Source organism: Bufo gargarizans, chromosome 4 (genome assembly GCF_014858855.1).
Source record: "Bufo gargarizans isolate SCDJY-AF-19 chromosome 4, ASM1485885v1, whole genome shotgun sequence".
In the NCBI taxonomy this organism is placed as follows: domain Eukaryota; kingdom Metazoa; phylum Chordata; class Amphibia; order Anura; family Bufonidae; genus Bufo; species Bufo gargarizans.
Window position 1 is genome coordinate 316,133,309 of NC_058083.1, and position 15,594 is coordinate 316,148,902.

At 42.8% G+C, this 15,594-nt stretch overlaps 1 protein-coding gene across 1 annotated transcript in view; it reads left to right on the forward strand.

Moving 5' to 3' along the window:
• Positions 1–11,409: 11,409 nt before the first annotated feature.
• The window catches only part of ENPP1 (ectonucleotide pyrophosphatase/phosphodiesterase 1), a 179,299-nt gene continuing 175,114 nt past the window's right edge, over positions 11,410–15,594 (forward strand). Inside the window, exon 1 of the mRNA XM_044291516.1 lies at positions 11,410–11,603. Coding sequence (XP_044147451.1) covers positions 11,457–11,603 — 147 coding nt within the window. The 5' untranslated portion in view covers positions 11,410–11,456. The remainder of the gene's footprint in view (positions 11,604–15,594) is intronic.

Genomic DNA, 15,594 nt, shown 5'->3' on the forward strand with positions numbered 1-15,594 from the left:
CCTCAATAAAATAACATTTTCACTGTTGGGAACACCCTGTGAATTCAATGTTTTATTTAGCCTCTATCTTTAAAAAGTTTCTGTGGGGGGTTGAACTCACAACCTTCTATATTAAAGGCAAAAACCTTAACCAGTGGGCTATAAAGCTCAAGGCTAAATCATTACTGAAAAACCTTATAGAAGTTTCTCTTGATTTTTACATTTGATTTATACAAGATAAACTTCTATGAGGTTTTTCAGCAATGCCTTAAAGGGCTTCTGTCACCCCACTAAAGTGTTTTTTTTTTTTTTGGGCTGGTGAAATTAGTTATATTGCGATATATCACAATATAATTGTGTCACTTACTTTGATCCAGCAGTTTCTTCAAAAAACGAAGTTTTATCATATGTAAATTCGGTCTCTAACAGCAAGTAGGACAGCAAGTTCTGATATAAATGTCTTCTATTTCGGTGATGTCATCGGCGCAGGCGCACTGAGGGAGTTCTGAGGAGACGAGCCTCCTCATCTCAGAGCGCCTGCGCCGAATCCACAGAGGCGCGCGATTTTTGAAATGCCGACAGGGCTGGCCGGAGGAGGAGATCCCGGCTGGCCCTGTCAATCAACACGACGAGAGGGCAGATTTCTGCAGCAGCTAGCAGCAAGTAGCCGCCCTACTTGCTGTTAGAGACCGAATTTACATATGATAAAACTTCGTTTTTTGAAGAAACTGCTGGATCAAAGTAAGTAACACAATTATATTGTGATATATCGCAATATAACTAATTTCACCAGCCCAAAAAAAAAAAAACACTTTAGTGGGGTGACAGAAGCCCTTTAACATTGAGCTATATAGCCCAGTGGTTAAGGTTCTTGCCTTTATTGTAGATCGTTGTGAGTTTAAATCTCCACAGAAACATGTCTAAAATTGATTTATATACACAGGATGTCCCTAAGCATAATGACCATGTTTGGGAATAGCCCTTTTTATGTTCATAACACTGACTCCATATATGGACACATCCATATATGGAGTCAGAGCAGGGACACCTAAGCTGGGAAATTCCCCACTGTTCAACCTTCTGCAGACTTAAGCAGGGGGGCCCTTATAGGATCAGGGCCCTGGGCAATTGCCCAGTTTGCCAGTCCTGAATAAAGGTTACCCACATAGATTACTACAGAGATCTCGAGATAGGGTGACTAAAACAGCGAGGGAAACTACCCTACAAGTGAACCCTAAAGTTAGTGAAATACAGAGGATTCCATTTGTCTCTACTTATGGTACCCACAGTGGCATGAATTTTGAAAAAAGAATGGCACATTTTACAGAAAGGTCTACCCTCAGTGAAGGAGTTTTATGTACAACCTCTGATGGCATACAAAAGACAATCTAACCAATGAGATAGATTAGTGAAATCAGATGTCGGTACTGTACAGGTGGATAGACAACAATATTTTGCCCCACACAAGTTAGGAAATTTTCCATGCTTAGGCAGTTGTAATTGTGGCAATATGATTAAAGGGACATCCATATACTGGGCAAGTATTTAAGATCAATCTCTGACTTTGAAAGCGTTGCAACCATATTGATTATACATATAATTCAATGTGAGTGGTATTAAATAATGTTTATCAGTCATAACAGTGTATAATAAAGGTCTCATTTGAAGTTGTTTTTAATATATCTTTCTTCTAATTTTGTAAATGTGTTTTATAGGTGAAGGCTGAATTGCATCTGAAACCTGGATCAAGCGAGATATGAATTTAGCGATTATGAAGAAATGCAGTTGTAGGGTTTGGCTTATATGCTTATATTTTTTAGATTACATAGCTATCCTATATTGATCAACATGCTGGGACATCCACTGGATCTATTGTTTGGGTTGAATCGGCGGATAGATTGTAGGAAGAGGCTGGTCTCTATGGTAATGAAGATGCCTCTAATATCAGAAAGTTCCAGGCGAGGTCACGTGGACCGGAGCTAATTTATTTAGTCTTGAGAAGAGACGTTTGTCACGAACCAGCGGGTGTGAACCCACTGTGCCATGTGTCCCACCTCCTAAGCCCTCTAAGGGCTCGAAGTGTACCCCTCGATTCTTCACAGTACCCCTGATGGTAGGGATAGACATTTCCGAGGGGTACACCAGGTCGCTACCTCTTGAGGAGGGAAGGCACACAAGGCAGCTGGTGCAGGCAGACCAGGAGTTACCTGGGTAGGTACCACAAGTACAAGCGTAGTCAGGCTGGCGGGGTCGTTACCAGGTGCAACTGAGCAGGACTGAAGGATGTGGCAGAGGCGTGGTCAGACAGGCAAAAGGTCAGGTCAGGCGGCACAGGAACAGGTGAGGCAATCCGGATCGGCAACAGGAGAGTCAACGTGAACAGGCAGGGATCAGACAAGTAGCAAAATTCAGGAACAAAGTTTAAGTCCACTATGTATCGCTCTGATTCAGTCTATCCGTGCCTTCCCTTGTTTAGGGAGATATCCGGGGCCGCATTTCTGTGACACCCTGATGCCCTTCCCTAATGTTGCTGGGAAATTAGCTCAAGTTTATCTTGGATGCTCCCTATTGCAACCCTGGGATTATGACATGGAGCAGATATGCTGACAGGTCTGACAGGGAAGGAGAATGCGGCTTGACACTCCGTGACATACCCCCCCCCCCCCCCCGGTACAAACATTTCGATACGGAGACTGATGGTTGCCCGTTGGTCTTCCGTTGGCGTGTCAGCTTTTGTCTGCTTTAACTTTGGAGCTTTGATAAAATATAGTGTGTCTTTGCATTTTTGTACAAGGTACCTGCCGGCCTGGGTGGGCATGAGCATGCGCCCTGTCTGAAAGGTAACCAGCAGCTATCTTTGTTGTGGTTCCCATATTTCAATGTATTGTCCCGTGTCTCACGAGAGCACGTGTAGCGACGCATGTGTAGATCGCTTTTTCAAGCAGGTTCCATCATGTTTCCACGATTGAACGTGACTGTTCCGCATGTTTTTAAGGTTTCAATTAAGTTGCTATTGATACCCCCTGTGCACTTTATATATTTGTATTGACAATTATGTATTCACATCAATATTACTATTGTTTTTAACACACTATGCACTTTACTCGACGATGTTTACAAACAATCTTGCTATGATCATGGTCACAGATGAATTTTGTTTTTAATATTGCTAGATGTATTTGCATTTTATTACCTATTTATGGATTCCTTGATTATCTAAATTGCTTGCACTATTTATGTATGTCACTATGCAAATGTTATTCAGCTGGACAAAGGCTCCAATGAGAGAGCTGACACGTTGCTGCTAGATGGGTGAATAAACCATCCACTTTTTTTCATCACTAATCTGGAGTGCTGCCTGTTTTCTCTTATACATATATATATATATATATATATATATATATATATATACAGTATATCAATCTGCTCAGCTTCTCCTGCTCTATAACATGGTTATTTCAGATTGCATTGGTGGAAGGTCCTCTTTAAATGATACATTTGCCCCATTATGTTGTTCTTCTGAAAGTGTGTATTTTTGTTCTTTGTATTTACTAGATCAGGGGTGGACAGCAGAGGGCCCTGTGCAAATAATGTGCCCCCACATGTCAAATTCTCAACCTAACCTATTCCCTCCTAACATTACATAGAGCAATACAAAACATACAAGGTAAGGCTACTTTCAAACCTGCAGAACTATGATCTGGTCACCTGGTCATGCAGAGAATGCAAGGAATCAGCTGGACACAAACCACCGCATGCAGCGATTTGTGTCCCGCCGATTCTCGGCATTTTTGCCAGATTGTGGCCAAATGTCTGCCAGACCCCATTATAGTTAATGGGGCCAGTGGGCCTTCCATCTGCATCCAGCAGTGCTGGATCCGGTGAATTATGGCAGGCTGTTCTCTGCTGAAATCACTACCGCAGATGTGAAAGTAGCCTAATACAGCGCCACATATCTCATACATCCAGTGATATATCCTTTGTAGATGTTCTCTGTCCTCCTCTTCTCCTTTCAGACCAGACCGCCATGATTTCTTTCAGCCATCTCTTGTCTGTGCAGTTTGACAGACAGACATCTTAGTTTCCAAGTTTTTCATCATCCTCCCACCTTCTGAACACCCTGTCCTGCTTCCCCTAATACTGTGCCTGCAGTGCTCCCCAATACTATACTGCAGAAGCATTCCCCCTGAAAATACTAACAAACAGATAGTGCCCCCTTCAATAATTATTGGCACACAGTGCCCTAAAAAATAACTGCGCCCATCAAATAGTGTCCCTGACACTCATAGTGTTAACATAATGTCCCCAAAAGTAATTGTGCCCATTGTATTCATGTTACATAGTTACATAGTTACATGAATACTAGCGTGTTCCCCATAGTCTCTCAGTTGTAATTAAGCTCACAGTAATAATAGTAATAATTATCTTTATAATGTGTAATAGTAGAAAAATGCCCCCTTATATTGTGTGCCAGTAGAAAAAGTGCGTTGTGTGGCAGTAAAAACAAATCTACATTTAGTGCTCCCAGTAGAGCCAATGTCCACAGCCCCCATAATGTTTGCCAGTACAAAAAAAAAACTTTCTTTGCGCCCCCAGTAGAGCTTAGGTCCCCAAAGTGCCCCCATAATTTGTGTCACTATAAAATACTCCTATATTGTGCCCCCAGTAGATGCCCCTATAGTGCTTTTCCCCCATCCCCATAGTCCCCCCATAATGTGCCAATATAACCAATATAAAATGCCCCTATAGAGTGCCTCAAGTAGATGTCCGAATAATGCTCCTCTTGCCCTTCCCAATAGGGCAACAGCATAGTGTAAATGAAAAAAATAAACACATATATTTACCTCCATGCGATGCAGGCCTCTTCTGGCCTATTTCCACGCAGTACACTGCCTGACGTCATCGCGCTGCTTGCATCGGCCTCTGATAGGCTACAGGCACTAAGACAGAGGCCTACTAGAGGAACGGGGAAGGGAGACGCCTCTCTCCTGCCTATCCGCAGTGTTCAACTGTATCGTTGTCCTAAGGATGGCAATACAGTTGAATATAGATGAGCGCTTTCACAATGGAAGAACTAATTTACCTTGGCCCTGCCACCGCTTAGAACGGTGCCCCCTCCCACACTGGGCTCCTCTGCAGCTGAACCAGATGCACAGGCGGTATGTCTGTCCTGTACTTGATACATGTTTGGGTTATTGTCGTTTGTCAGCCATTATTATTCCTGGTCCAACACTGATTCTAATCTTGGTTTTGCCTTACAAATACTGATGCAAAATACCGACCGTGTGAAAATAGGCTAGGGGAAGATACCAGGAAGGAAGGAGCAGCCTTGTGCACAAGTGGGAGACCTTTAGGAAACAGATATATGCTGCTGGCAATGAGCTGGAAAGCTTTGGAAATGTGATATGTGCTTAGAGGGTTCTCAGAAAACCTTGAAATGCTGCCAGCTGTTTCAGAAGCTTATCATACATGGCCATGAAAGAATTCCCATGAGAAACAGCCAATCCTTATATCAGATACAGAAAGTGATTAGCAGTCAGGCCACAACATATAAGAGCTTTCAAACAAAAAACATTAAATGTCTGGACCTCTACAGTCAAATAAGTGCCCTTAAATGTAATCTTTTGTCATTTCATTTGTGCACAATAACTATTGACCCAAAAGGGGAATTACAGGAATTTCTAGACTAAAATGCCTTTATTTATTTCTTTAGTTCTTGTCACCACCGACGCTGACAATATCCCTATCATAGAATAACTAGAGCTTTCATAGCAAGCCAAATAATCAGTCTATTTTTGTAGAGTGGGATTTGAACTTAAGACTCCAGTAGTAGAGAGGTGAGAGCAGAGACAAAGGTTAAGGGTGAAAGGAAAACTGATCACTATGATGTATCTCAGTCAAGAACGCTGGTCTTAACCCTACATGTCTTTCCATATAACTGGTAGCATTTGTCTGCATCCAAGAAAACAGTATCCAGATAAAAGCTGTACATACACTTCTCATATATTGGGCAGGTTTATGGCATGTTTGGAAGGTTTAAAGTGCTATGCTTTAGCATAGCATCCATAGGCAGGAACAGCCATGTGCTATGCAGAGCTTCTGCCTGAGCCTGCTCACTCCACTAAAAGCTCTTCAAGGCACATTGGTAAAGGGCCTTCTGCTGTGCAGAGCTTTTAGATACAAGATTGTGGAATTTGCCTGTGGGAAATGTTGCCAATTCATCCAGAAGAGCATTTGTGAGGTCAGACACTAATGTTGGAAAAGAGGGCCTGGCTTACAATATCCTTTCTAGTTCAACCCAAACGTGTTAATAAGGCCTTGTTCACACGATCGTATGGCTTTTTCAGTGTTTTGCGGTGCGTTTTTAACGGATCCGTTTTTTCCATTTTTTGTTTCAGTAGCGTATCCGGTTCTATTCCGTTTTTCCGTATGGCATATACAGTATACAGTAATTACATAGAAAAAATTGGGCTGGGCATACATTTTTCAATAGATGGTTCCGCAAAAACGGAATGGAAATGGAAGACATACGGGGTACATTCCATATGTGTTCCCTTTTTTTTTGCGGACCCATTGACTTGAATAGAGCCACAGAACGAGATTCGTGGGCAATAATAGGACATGTTCTATCTTTGAACAGAATGGAAAAACGGAAATACGGAAACGGAATGCATATGGAGTACATTCCATTTTTTTGCAGAACCATTGAAATGAATGGTTCCGTATACGGACCATATACGGAACTAAAAAAACGGCCCGTATACGGAACGCAAAAAGCGTTTGTGTGAACGAGCCCTAAGGTTGAGTGCTTCCTGCAGGCCAGTCAAGTTCTCCACACCAAACTCATGCAAGCATAGACCTTACTTTATCCACTGGGGAACTGTTATGCTGGAACCGAAAAGGGTCTTCCGCAAACTGGTCCCACAAAGTTGGAAGCATACAATTGTCACTGCAACGAAGGGGCTAAAACAAACCCACAGCACTAAAGTTGAGTGAGGTTTTTTTTGTTTTCTTTATTTTCGCATGAGATAATGATATGGCCACCTTTTCGATAAAGGGTCTTCCTGAGAGAACTCATATTATTTAATAGGATTAATGGTGCTGAAATCTCAATATATTTATATTTGCCAACTGTTGAATGAAGGGCTTCAGGAGAAGGGGGAGTATGGCTGCGCCCCATTTGTTTGGTGCCACACCCCATTTTGGTGCTGAACCGGCCACCTCAATTCACAATTTGATGTTGAGTCTGAGTCTAATGATGCAGCAGCATAACACTACATATCTTTTGGGAAAATGGAAGGTGTCTCCTTTGTTGATGAGTCTCCTGGACATTCCAGGAGAGTTGGCAAAAACTGTCAGCTCTCTAAAAAACTGGTGAAAATTAAACTAATATATAAACCCATATGGAATTTCAGTCCACCATATTTGAACCTTTCTCAAGCATCAGCTTCCATGAAGGTGTACTTTACATTCTTAAAGATTATGTATACCTTCTAGGGCAGTTTTTTTATGATTGCATTTTACTCCTTTTGGGCTAAAAATCATTTTTTTCATTTGGTCTTCATTTAAAAAATTCTGGTATTCTGTCACAAAGGGTTAACTGTCTAGCTGTGTGACTGGTACTTTAACTTTGTGCCAGTCATCTAATAAACCTTCTCTCTAAATTACTAAACAATCATAAACACTTATTTAAGCTACAATCTTATGCAAGATAAGAATTGAACTATAATAAGTATTTATATGGTCAGAGATAAGGAGCTGTCACTTGAGCTGCCTGATGGAATAGAGTGAAAATTCAGAGCCTGCTACTAGAGAAACTCAAGGCTGAGACAGGGGTTACATTTTTTTTTTTAAGACCAATTAAAAAAGATTTTTAGCTCAAAATGAGTACAATGCAATACTAAAAAAAATGCCCCCAAAGGTGTACATAGCTTTTTACTCAGACCCTTAAACATCTGACTGGGGAGGAACTTTGGCAGTTTCTGTTTCAATAGTTTTTATTGGTTTAGTATCAATAAAAGATAATAGAGGACAATAAAATGCAGTTCCACCTGCTAAACATTGCAGGTGGGAGAAACTATATGTTTGTCTTTACAGCATGAGACAAACAGCCAACTGGATAATATTATTATAGTAAAGACGCAATATCAAGATTGTTAACTGTTTCCTCAAATATACCTTATTCTAGTCTATATGGTTTGTTATGAATGAGGGATGATAAAATTCCCAAAGAGGAAAATACAGTATGACAGCGAATAAAGAAAATATATATAAAGCTTAAAAAAAAGAAAAGAACAGGATTATAGTTCCACCTTTATCGATAGAAGTTGGAGTTTTAGTTCGGTTGATCTTATGGATCTAGTAGAGTGGCATAGACTGTAGACCTCCAAGTTTTATAGTATTTGGCCTATGTGTTATTACTGTTTGCTATCATTTCTTCAAATCTGCAGTTAATATTTACTTTCCTGATTATCCGTGAAATGGGAGGGGTGAGTATGGATTTCCAGTGTTGTGCGATACTCTGGAGGGAAGCTGTAAGTATATGACAGAGTACAGTTTTTTAAGAGGGAGATAGATTGTCTAAATTTAATCTCAAAATAAATATTTCAGGTCTGAAAGGGAGGTTCACTCCTATGACAGTTAGGATTAGGTTGTTGATTTCTTGCCAGAAGTTAGATATGGGTGGGCATTCCCAGAATATGTGGGGGAGAGTGCCTGTCTGGTTGCATCCTCTCCAGCACATACTGGATGTATTCTTATAAATCTTGGATAGTCTGAATGGTGTGTCGTACCATCTATATATTAGTTTAGAGTAGGGTTCATGGTGTTCAGTACAGTATGAGTGTGAATTGAAGTCGTGAAAGCTTTTTTCCATTGGGACAGAGACATTTTAATATTTAAATCTCTCTCCCACTTTTTTATATGTGAGGTGTGGGATTCTAAGTAAAGTTCTGATAGTTGGGAGTAGAATATTTTAATCCCTTTTCCCAATTTGCCTAATCTGTTAGTTGTATATACATGTGTCTGAGGTGGGCTCGCTAGATGTGTGTAGGTGGTATTATTTTAAAAAACTTTGGCAGTTTCTAGCTGGCCCCCCTCCCCAGCAGACAGATCCTGAGAATCACTTGGGTAGACCAGCAAGGATGATTGTTCAGTCTCAGTGGGTGATCATCAGGAGGATGTTGGCATCACTTAACGAAGTGTATGTGGGAAGCCAAGTAGATCTAAATATTGACACCTACTGTTTTATGATTTAGGCTATGACAAACAGTAATTGATGCAAGTATACATAACCAGCACGCACTGATGAAAAGTCAGACGCTCACATAGAATTCAGCAGAAACATAAAAACATAATAACACTAAATTATCAAAAAGTGTCTTGAAATGCTCAACACTATAAACCTTCAGATGCAGCACATTACCTTCTAATCCTGTAATCTATGACCCACATTTATTATTTAAAGGGTTTTCCAAGTGTTTTATACTGATGACCTATCCTCACGATAGGTCATCAGTATCTGATCGGTGGGGGTGAGCGCCACATCCTCCTTTCAGCCTACCAAGCACAGCGCTGTCCATTGGATAGTGTCTGTGCTTGGTATTGCAGCTCAGCTCCATTCAATTGAATAGAACTGAGCTGTGTCTAGGCCATGTGACTGATACACGTGATGCCACCAGCCTTGGGCAAAATGCGAGGAGGTCAGAACACTCACTGGAGTGCCGTGACCTCTTCAAGCAGCTGATCAGTGGATCACATAGTGCATAGATCACATTCAGTCTCTTTAGCAGTCAACCTGGTATTAACCTTTTGGTAGTGATGGTTCACTGCACCAAGCTCCGTTCCCGAGTTATGATACTTTTTTCTAATATGCAGGTGATTCGTTACGTGGCCGGCAAAAAAAAATAAAGAACATGTTCTATTCTTCTCAATTTTTCAGACAATAATAGGCATTTCTACTATGGTCAGCAAATAGTGGAACTCACACGGCTGGCATCCATGTTTTGCAGACCTCAAAACACAGTGCGGTCGTGTGCATGAGGCCTTAGGCTGAGTTCCCATCACTGACTTTTGCATCACCTGCGTCAGCGATGCAGAATTTTTTTTTCCATCTAAAATAAGACGGAAATGGCTCAAACGGATGCAAAATGTGCAGAACTGAGCATAATGGATGCTTAAAATATAGGATCCGTTTTTTTGTTTATTCTTCTGTGTTTCTGACGGATCAGAAGAACAAAAAGCTAAATGATAATGTGAACTCAACCTCACACTGGTTCCAGGGGTGGGACATTGTCTGAAGCAGGGCCCCGGAATGAAGAGGGGCATAGAAAGTAGAGGTTTGGAGTGCTGGACCGGTGTCTATATATGGGCTCTGTTGCGGTGTCTGTGTGAATATATGGGGGCTCTGGTTTGGAGTCAACCGGGGCAATGATTTGACAGATAATCGGGAGTGAAGCAGACGCTCCCAATATCTGTCGATCATCTGCAGAGGTGACTGTTGCATTTACATGCAGCAATATGGGGACAGGCCAATGTTTCAGTGATCGCTTGTCCCCATAGAAAACCATTGCTCCAGCGCAGCAGATCGCTGTCTATACACCATGATCTGCTGCACAGTGCTGGCAGAACGACACGATCACCAAGTGAAGGAGCGTTTTTTCATTCATCAGGTGACAGCTGGCACCTTTCACCCAGGCAGATTATAAGGGTACGCCCACACAGATGGGGCCATTTATCAAAGTGGTGTAAAGTAGAACTGGCTTAGTCGCCCATAGCAACCAATCAAATTCCACCTTTCATTTTCCAAAGGAGCTGTCAAAAAGAAAGGTGGAATCTGATTGGTTGCTACGAGAAACTAAGCCAGTTCTACTTTACACCAGCTTGATAAATGACGCCAAGAGTTTTTGGGACAAGTTCTTGGGGGAGAAGTGGATTCACAATGAATCCGAAATATAATGGAAGGATTTGTACCTCTCCTTCCTGGTGGATCCACTTCTGGCTTTGGCTGAAAATCCTGTTAAATGAATTGTGTGGCGCACGTAATGAGCTGCTTCTTATGACCCTCTTTTGAATCTCCAGGCAAGTGCGTCTTATTGAAGACAATAAGTAGAGGGCAGGTGAGATATGAACAGTTTTGCAGCTGATTGCATGCAGTACTATGTAGTACCATAGATGCTATGATATATTATATATATTTATTATTAATATACTATATTATTCATATATTAAAGAGAAATGTTTTATATTTATTACAAAATAATACATATTAGAGAAAATATGTTGTGTATGTATGTCCAGAGGATGATGGTTGCCCACGCAGGAAACATGACTGGTATGTGTTGGAAGGATTTTTTTCTGTCTCTCCATGTGTATAACATTAGCCAGGAAGCAGGCGGAGCACGCCACTCCACTGGCTCAGCTGCAGGCAAAGCGTGTGAAGCTGCGGCTGCAGGAGTATTGTGATCACTGAGTCAGGCATGGACAGGGAGGCAAAGAATGGAGGCACAGGCAGAGAGATGCAGGCTGAGCCCATGCTGGATTCACTGGACATGGCAGAGGAACCAGTGGCAGCTGCTCAGAGCAGAAAGAAGAAGAAATCCAGCAAGTGGAAAGTTCTCTCCCTGGTAAGAGTAATGAGCTGTTGCCCATTCTTCCTATCTATCCCCTGGAGGAGAGGGTAAGTACATTTTGAAGAATAGGCCCTGTCAGATGTTGTGCCCGGCTATAGGAACTCCTGCATTGCTGCAGAACTTTGTAATGGCCACACGGTTTTGCATATGAAATGCATATTTATAACACGTGCAAAATGTCACAATGGTCTGCAGGAGACCAACACTGTCGTTTGGGAAATATGTTTTGTTAACCCTTTAATTTTTTTCATTTTGTTGAAACTTTTAGGAAATATTCAGCTTTATTCACACTGTGCGTCAATACAGCTACATATGTCTGTCATTGGATCAGTGCCTTAATATGCTTTACTGTCAGACATATGCCACACTACAGTATGTTGCCATATGTTTGCCCCATAGTAATGTCACAATATTGCTAATTGAATGAATTATTTACGCCACTTTCGCACAGTCAGTTCTCGTTCACATTTCCATGTCCGTGGAAAAATCAGTCAGTGTATCCATTTTTTGCCCTGAGTGTGTGATGAGGATTTCACAGATGCTGCTCAGCTGAAAACTCATTTCTAGAGCATCTCCTATCAGTGGTCAGTGAGACACGGACCAAACACAGATGCCATCCGTGTTGTGTACGTGTTTTTTCACAGAGCTATAGACTACAGTGGGCGTCTTTGGTCCGCATCACGGACCAAAGTAATGCATATCTCCGTGAGTTTTGCACTGACCCACATCAGTGAAAAAAAATTCTGATGTGTGAACAGACACATTAAAATCAATGGGTACGTGTGCTGTCCACAGAGAATGCAGACATCACACGTCAGTGAGAAACTGAAATATCTATGAAGCCTCAGTGTTTGGTTAGTGATTGTGAACCAAGACCAGGAGTGGAGAGGGTGGCCACTCAGGCCACCCTCAAAAGACAGACTGTAAAACCCCTCTCCGAGCTCAGCCAAGCAACGCCCCAACCAGGTTACACCATGCCCCCTTCCATTCCGCAGCCGACGAAAAATTAAGGTAAAGTCAACCGCAGGTCAGCTGTAGGTCTGGGAGGAAGGGTGACTTTCTCCCTGCAGCTCACGTTCAGACAGCACAGTGCTGCTGTGTGAGCCCAATCTGTTCAAAAGGACATCCCTGTGTCCGTCCAGGTCCTGCGCCAGAGGAAGGAGGACAGGAGGTCTGAACGCCGGACTGTCCGATCTAAAACCGGACCTCTGGCCACTCTAGGAGTGGAGTCTCCACAGAAGAGGTGAAGATCTTTTCAATATACCTTATCTCTGTGAAGGATCCCCCTCTGGTTTTTGGCTCATGATCACTGATGGAAATCACTGACCACACACAACAGTATTTTTTGTTTGCATCTGATCTGCATTTTTTGCGGATTGCATGTGGACCCTTTCATTTCTACGAGGCTGCAGAAGATGTGGAAAAGAATAGGCATTTCTACAATTGACTGAGACATGCAGAATGGGAAAGTGCGGGGCGCACACAGCTGGTATCTGTGTTTGCATGTTTATTTTTTTTTCATGATGAGTATTAAAGTAGTTTGTCCAATAAATTATGCAAAATAATGAATCCCGTGCTTAGCGATGTAAAATATGTGTACATTGTGTATCATATGACATGCTGATAGCGCTAAAAACCACAACTCTATATTTACTTCCTCTACATAATAAATCCTATTTGCATCCGTGGTTTTCACGGACCCATAGACTATAATGGGCGTGATGGATCCGTGAAAATGGACAAAATAGAGCATGCATCCGTGCTAAAAAAAATTGACCCACGGACCCTGCTAAAACACTGATGTCTGAATACACACATTAAAATGAATGGGGACGTGTGCTGTCCGCAGAGAACAAGGACGTGAGAATGAGGCTTGATGCTGTGTGGTCCTGCAAGACAGCAGTGTCCAGAACAGAGGATCGCCCTAATAAGCAGATCATAAAGTCTCTCCCTGCTGAGATCCTCAGCAATCAGCTGTAATCTATGGAGAAACCTGCCAGTAAGTTTCCCTGCAGCGCCACCACAGGAGAAATGATGTATTACATGGTGCTTATTCAAATTAGTGTGTTTTCTGTACAGTGCTGGACAGGTCCGAGAGACGTTCCTTGTAGCAGCACTCCACTATGTCAAAAAAATGAAGGATCTTTAATAGATATACCTGGTTACAGCAGCGCTGCTCCAGTGTGCATGGGGTGATAGTTTATCCATAGTGATGTCATGTTATATTATCAACCCTTACAAGCCTATTTATATAAACCAGTAAACTTATGTTGAATCCAGGACTGAAGAGGTGGGATAGTCCAGAATTGAACTGATCTCTAAGTATTTTCTTTTTCATTTGCCTTGCCATTTTTATTTCTGGGTATATATAAGCAGTCTAAAGTATACAAGCATGTTAAATGCACCAGACTGAATACCTGTATACGAGCAGTAGGATTACGGTATTCATTAGCCTGTTTTCCTGAAGCTGAACTTCCTCATCCGTATTTACCTTTTGATTAGACGGTCACGTGACCTAGGAACAGCTCTGCCCCATAGAAGTGAATGGGTCTGAACACAATAGCAAGCACAGCCGATATACAATGTACAATGGTGTGCTTGATAAGCTGCAAGAAATCCACAGATCTCACAGGAGCATTGGTGCCTTCTATAACCGCTGATCGGCGGGGGTCCCAGCGGTGTCGGACCCCCACCAATCAGATACTGATGACCTATCCAGAGGATAGGTCATCAGTATTAAAATCCTGGAAAACCCCTTTAAGGCTGGTTTCACACGGGTGTTGCGGAATGGGGCCGGATGCGTTCAGAGTGCGTTTAGTGAAACTCACACTATTTTGCAAGCAAGTTCAGTCAGTTTTGTCTGCGATTGCGTTTAGTTGTTCAGTTTTTTCTGCACGGGTGCAATGCATTTTGATGCGTTTTTCACGCGCGTGATAAAAAAACTAAATGTTTACAAACAACATCTCTTAGCAACCATCAGTGAAAAACGCATCGCACCCACACTTGCTTGCGGATGCAATGCTTTTTTCACGCAGCCCCATCCACTTCTATGGGGCCAGGGCTGCGTGAAAAACGCAGAATATAGAACATGCTGTGATTTTCACGCAACGCAGAACTGATGCGTGAAAATCACGGCTCATGTACACAGACCCACTGAAATGAATGGGTCCGGATTCAGTGCGGGTGCTATGCGCTCACATCACGCATTGCACCCGCGCGGAAAACTAGCTCGTGTGAAAGAGACCTAAGTTTGTTTATGGGCTGGTGCTTTTCCTATAGCGGTGTGGTGACTCTGAGGGTAGCAATGTTTTCATCTTTCAATCAGATGTTTATGGTGTAGTACACTGATCCAAATCAGATTAGAAGAAACTGGGCATGATAGGCTCATGTCAGGACAGAGCAGGCTATGGTGAAATGTGTAGACGGGATCTGTCTGGCCTTAGCCCCTGACAACCTAAACAAGTCTTGTAGCCCACCACCAGGGCCGGCGCTTCCATAGAGGCAAGGGGGGCAATTGCGCCGGCCAGCAACTAACTAGTCTATAATTCTGCGGCGGGCTAACAGCGCTAAGCGCATGAAGTCCTGGTCCGGAATAATGGAAAGACTGAGGCGGGGCCCACGGCCGCTCTGAGCCCCGCTCTGCTGCCTGCCTCTTTAAGAGAGCAGTGACTGCTGGAGCGTGCAGCCGCTGCCGCACGGGAAGTCTTCGCGTCTGACGTTGGCACTGCCAGCTCCTCCCCCAAGAGGAGAAGGAGCGAGCGCCAGCCAGCCACAGACTCTGCCAGGGAAAGGGAAGGCCCACACACAGCCAAGTTCCAACAGCAACAGAACAGGTACAAATAAGTTGGATCTCGCCAGTGCCAGTGGCAGTGGGAGCAGAGATGTAGTAGCCCTGGTCTCTGGTCTGGAGAAATGTGCATTGGGGGGGGGGGGTGGATTAGGGGTTAGAATGCATGTGCACTGCTGGAGAAATGTGCTATTGGCG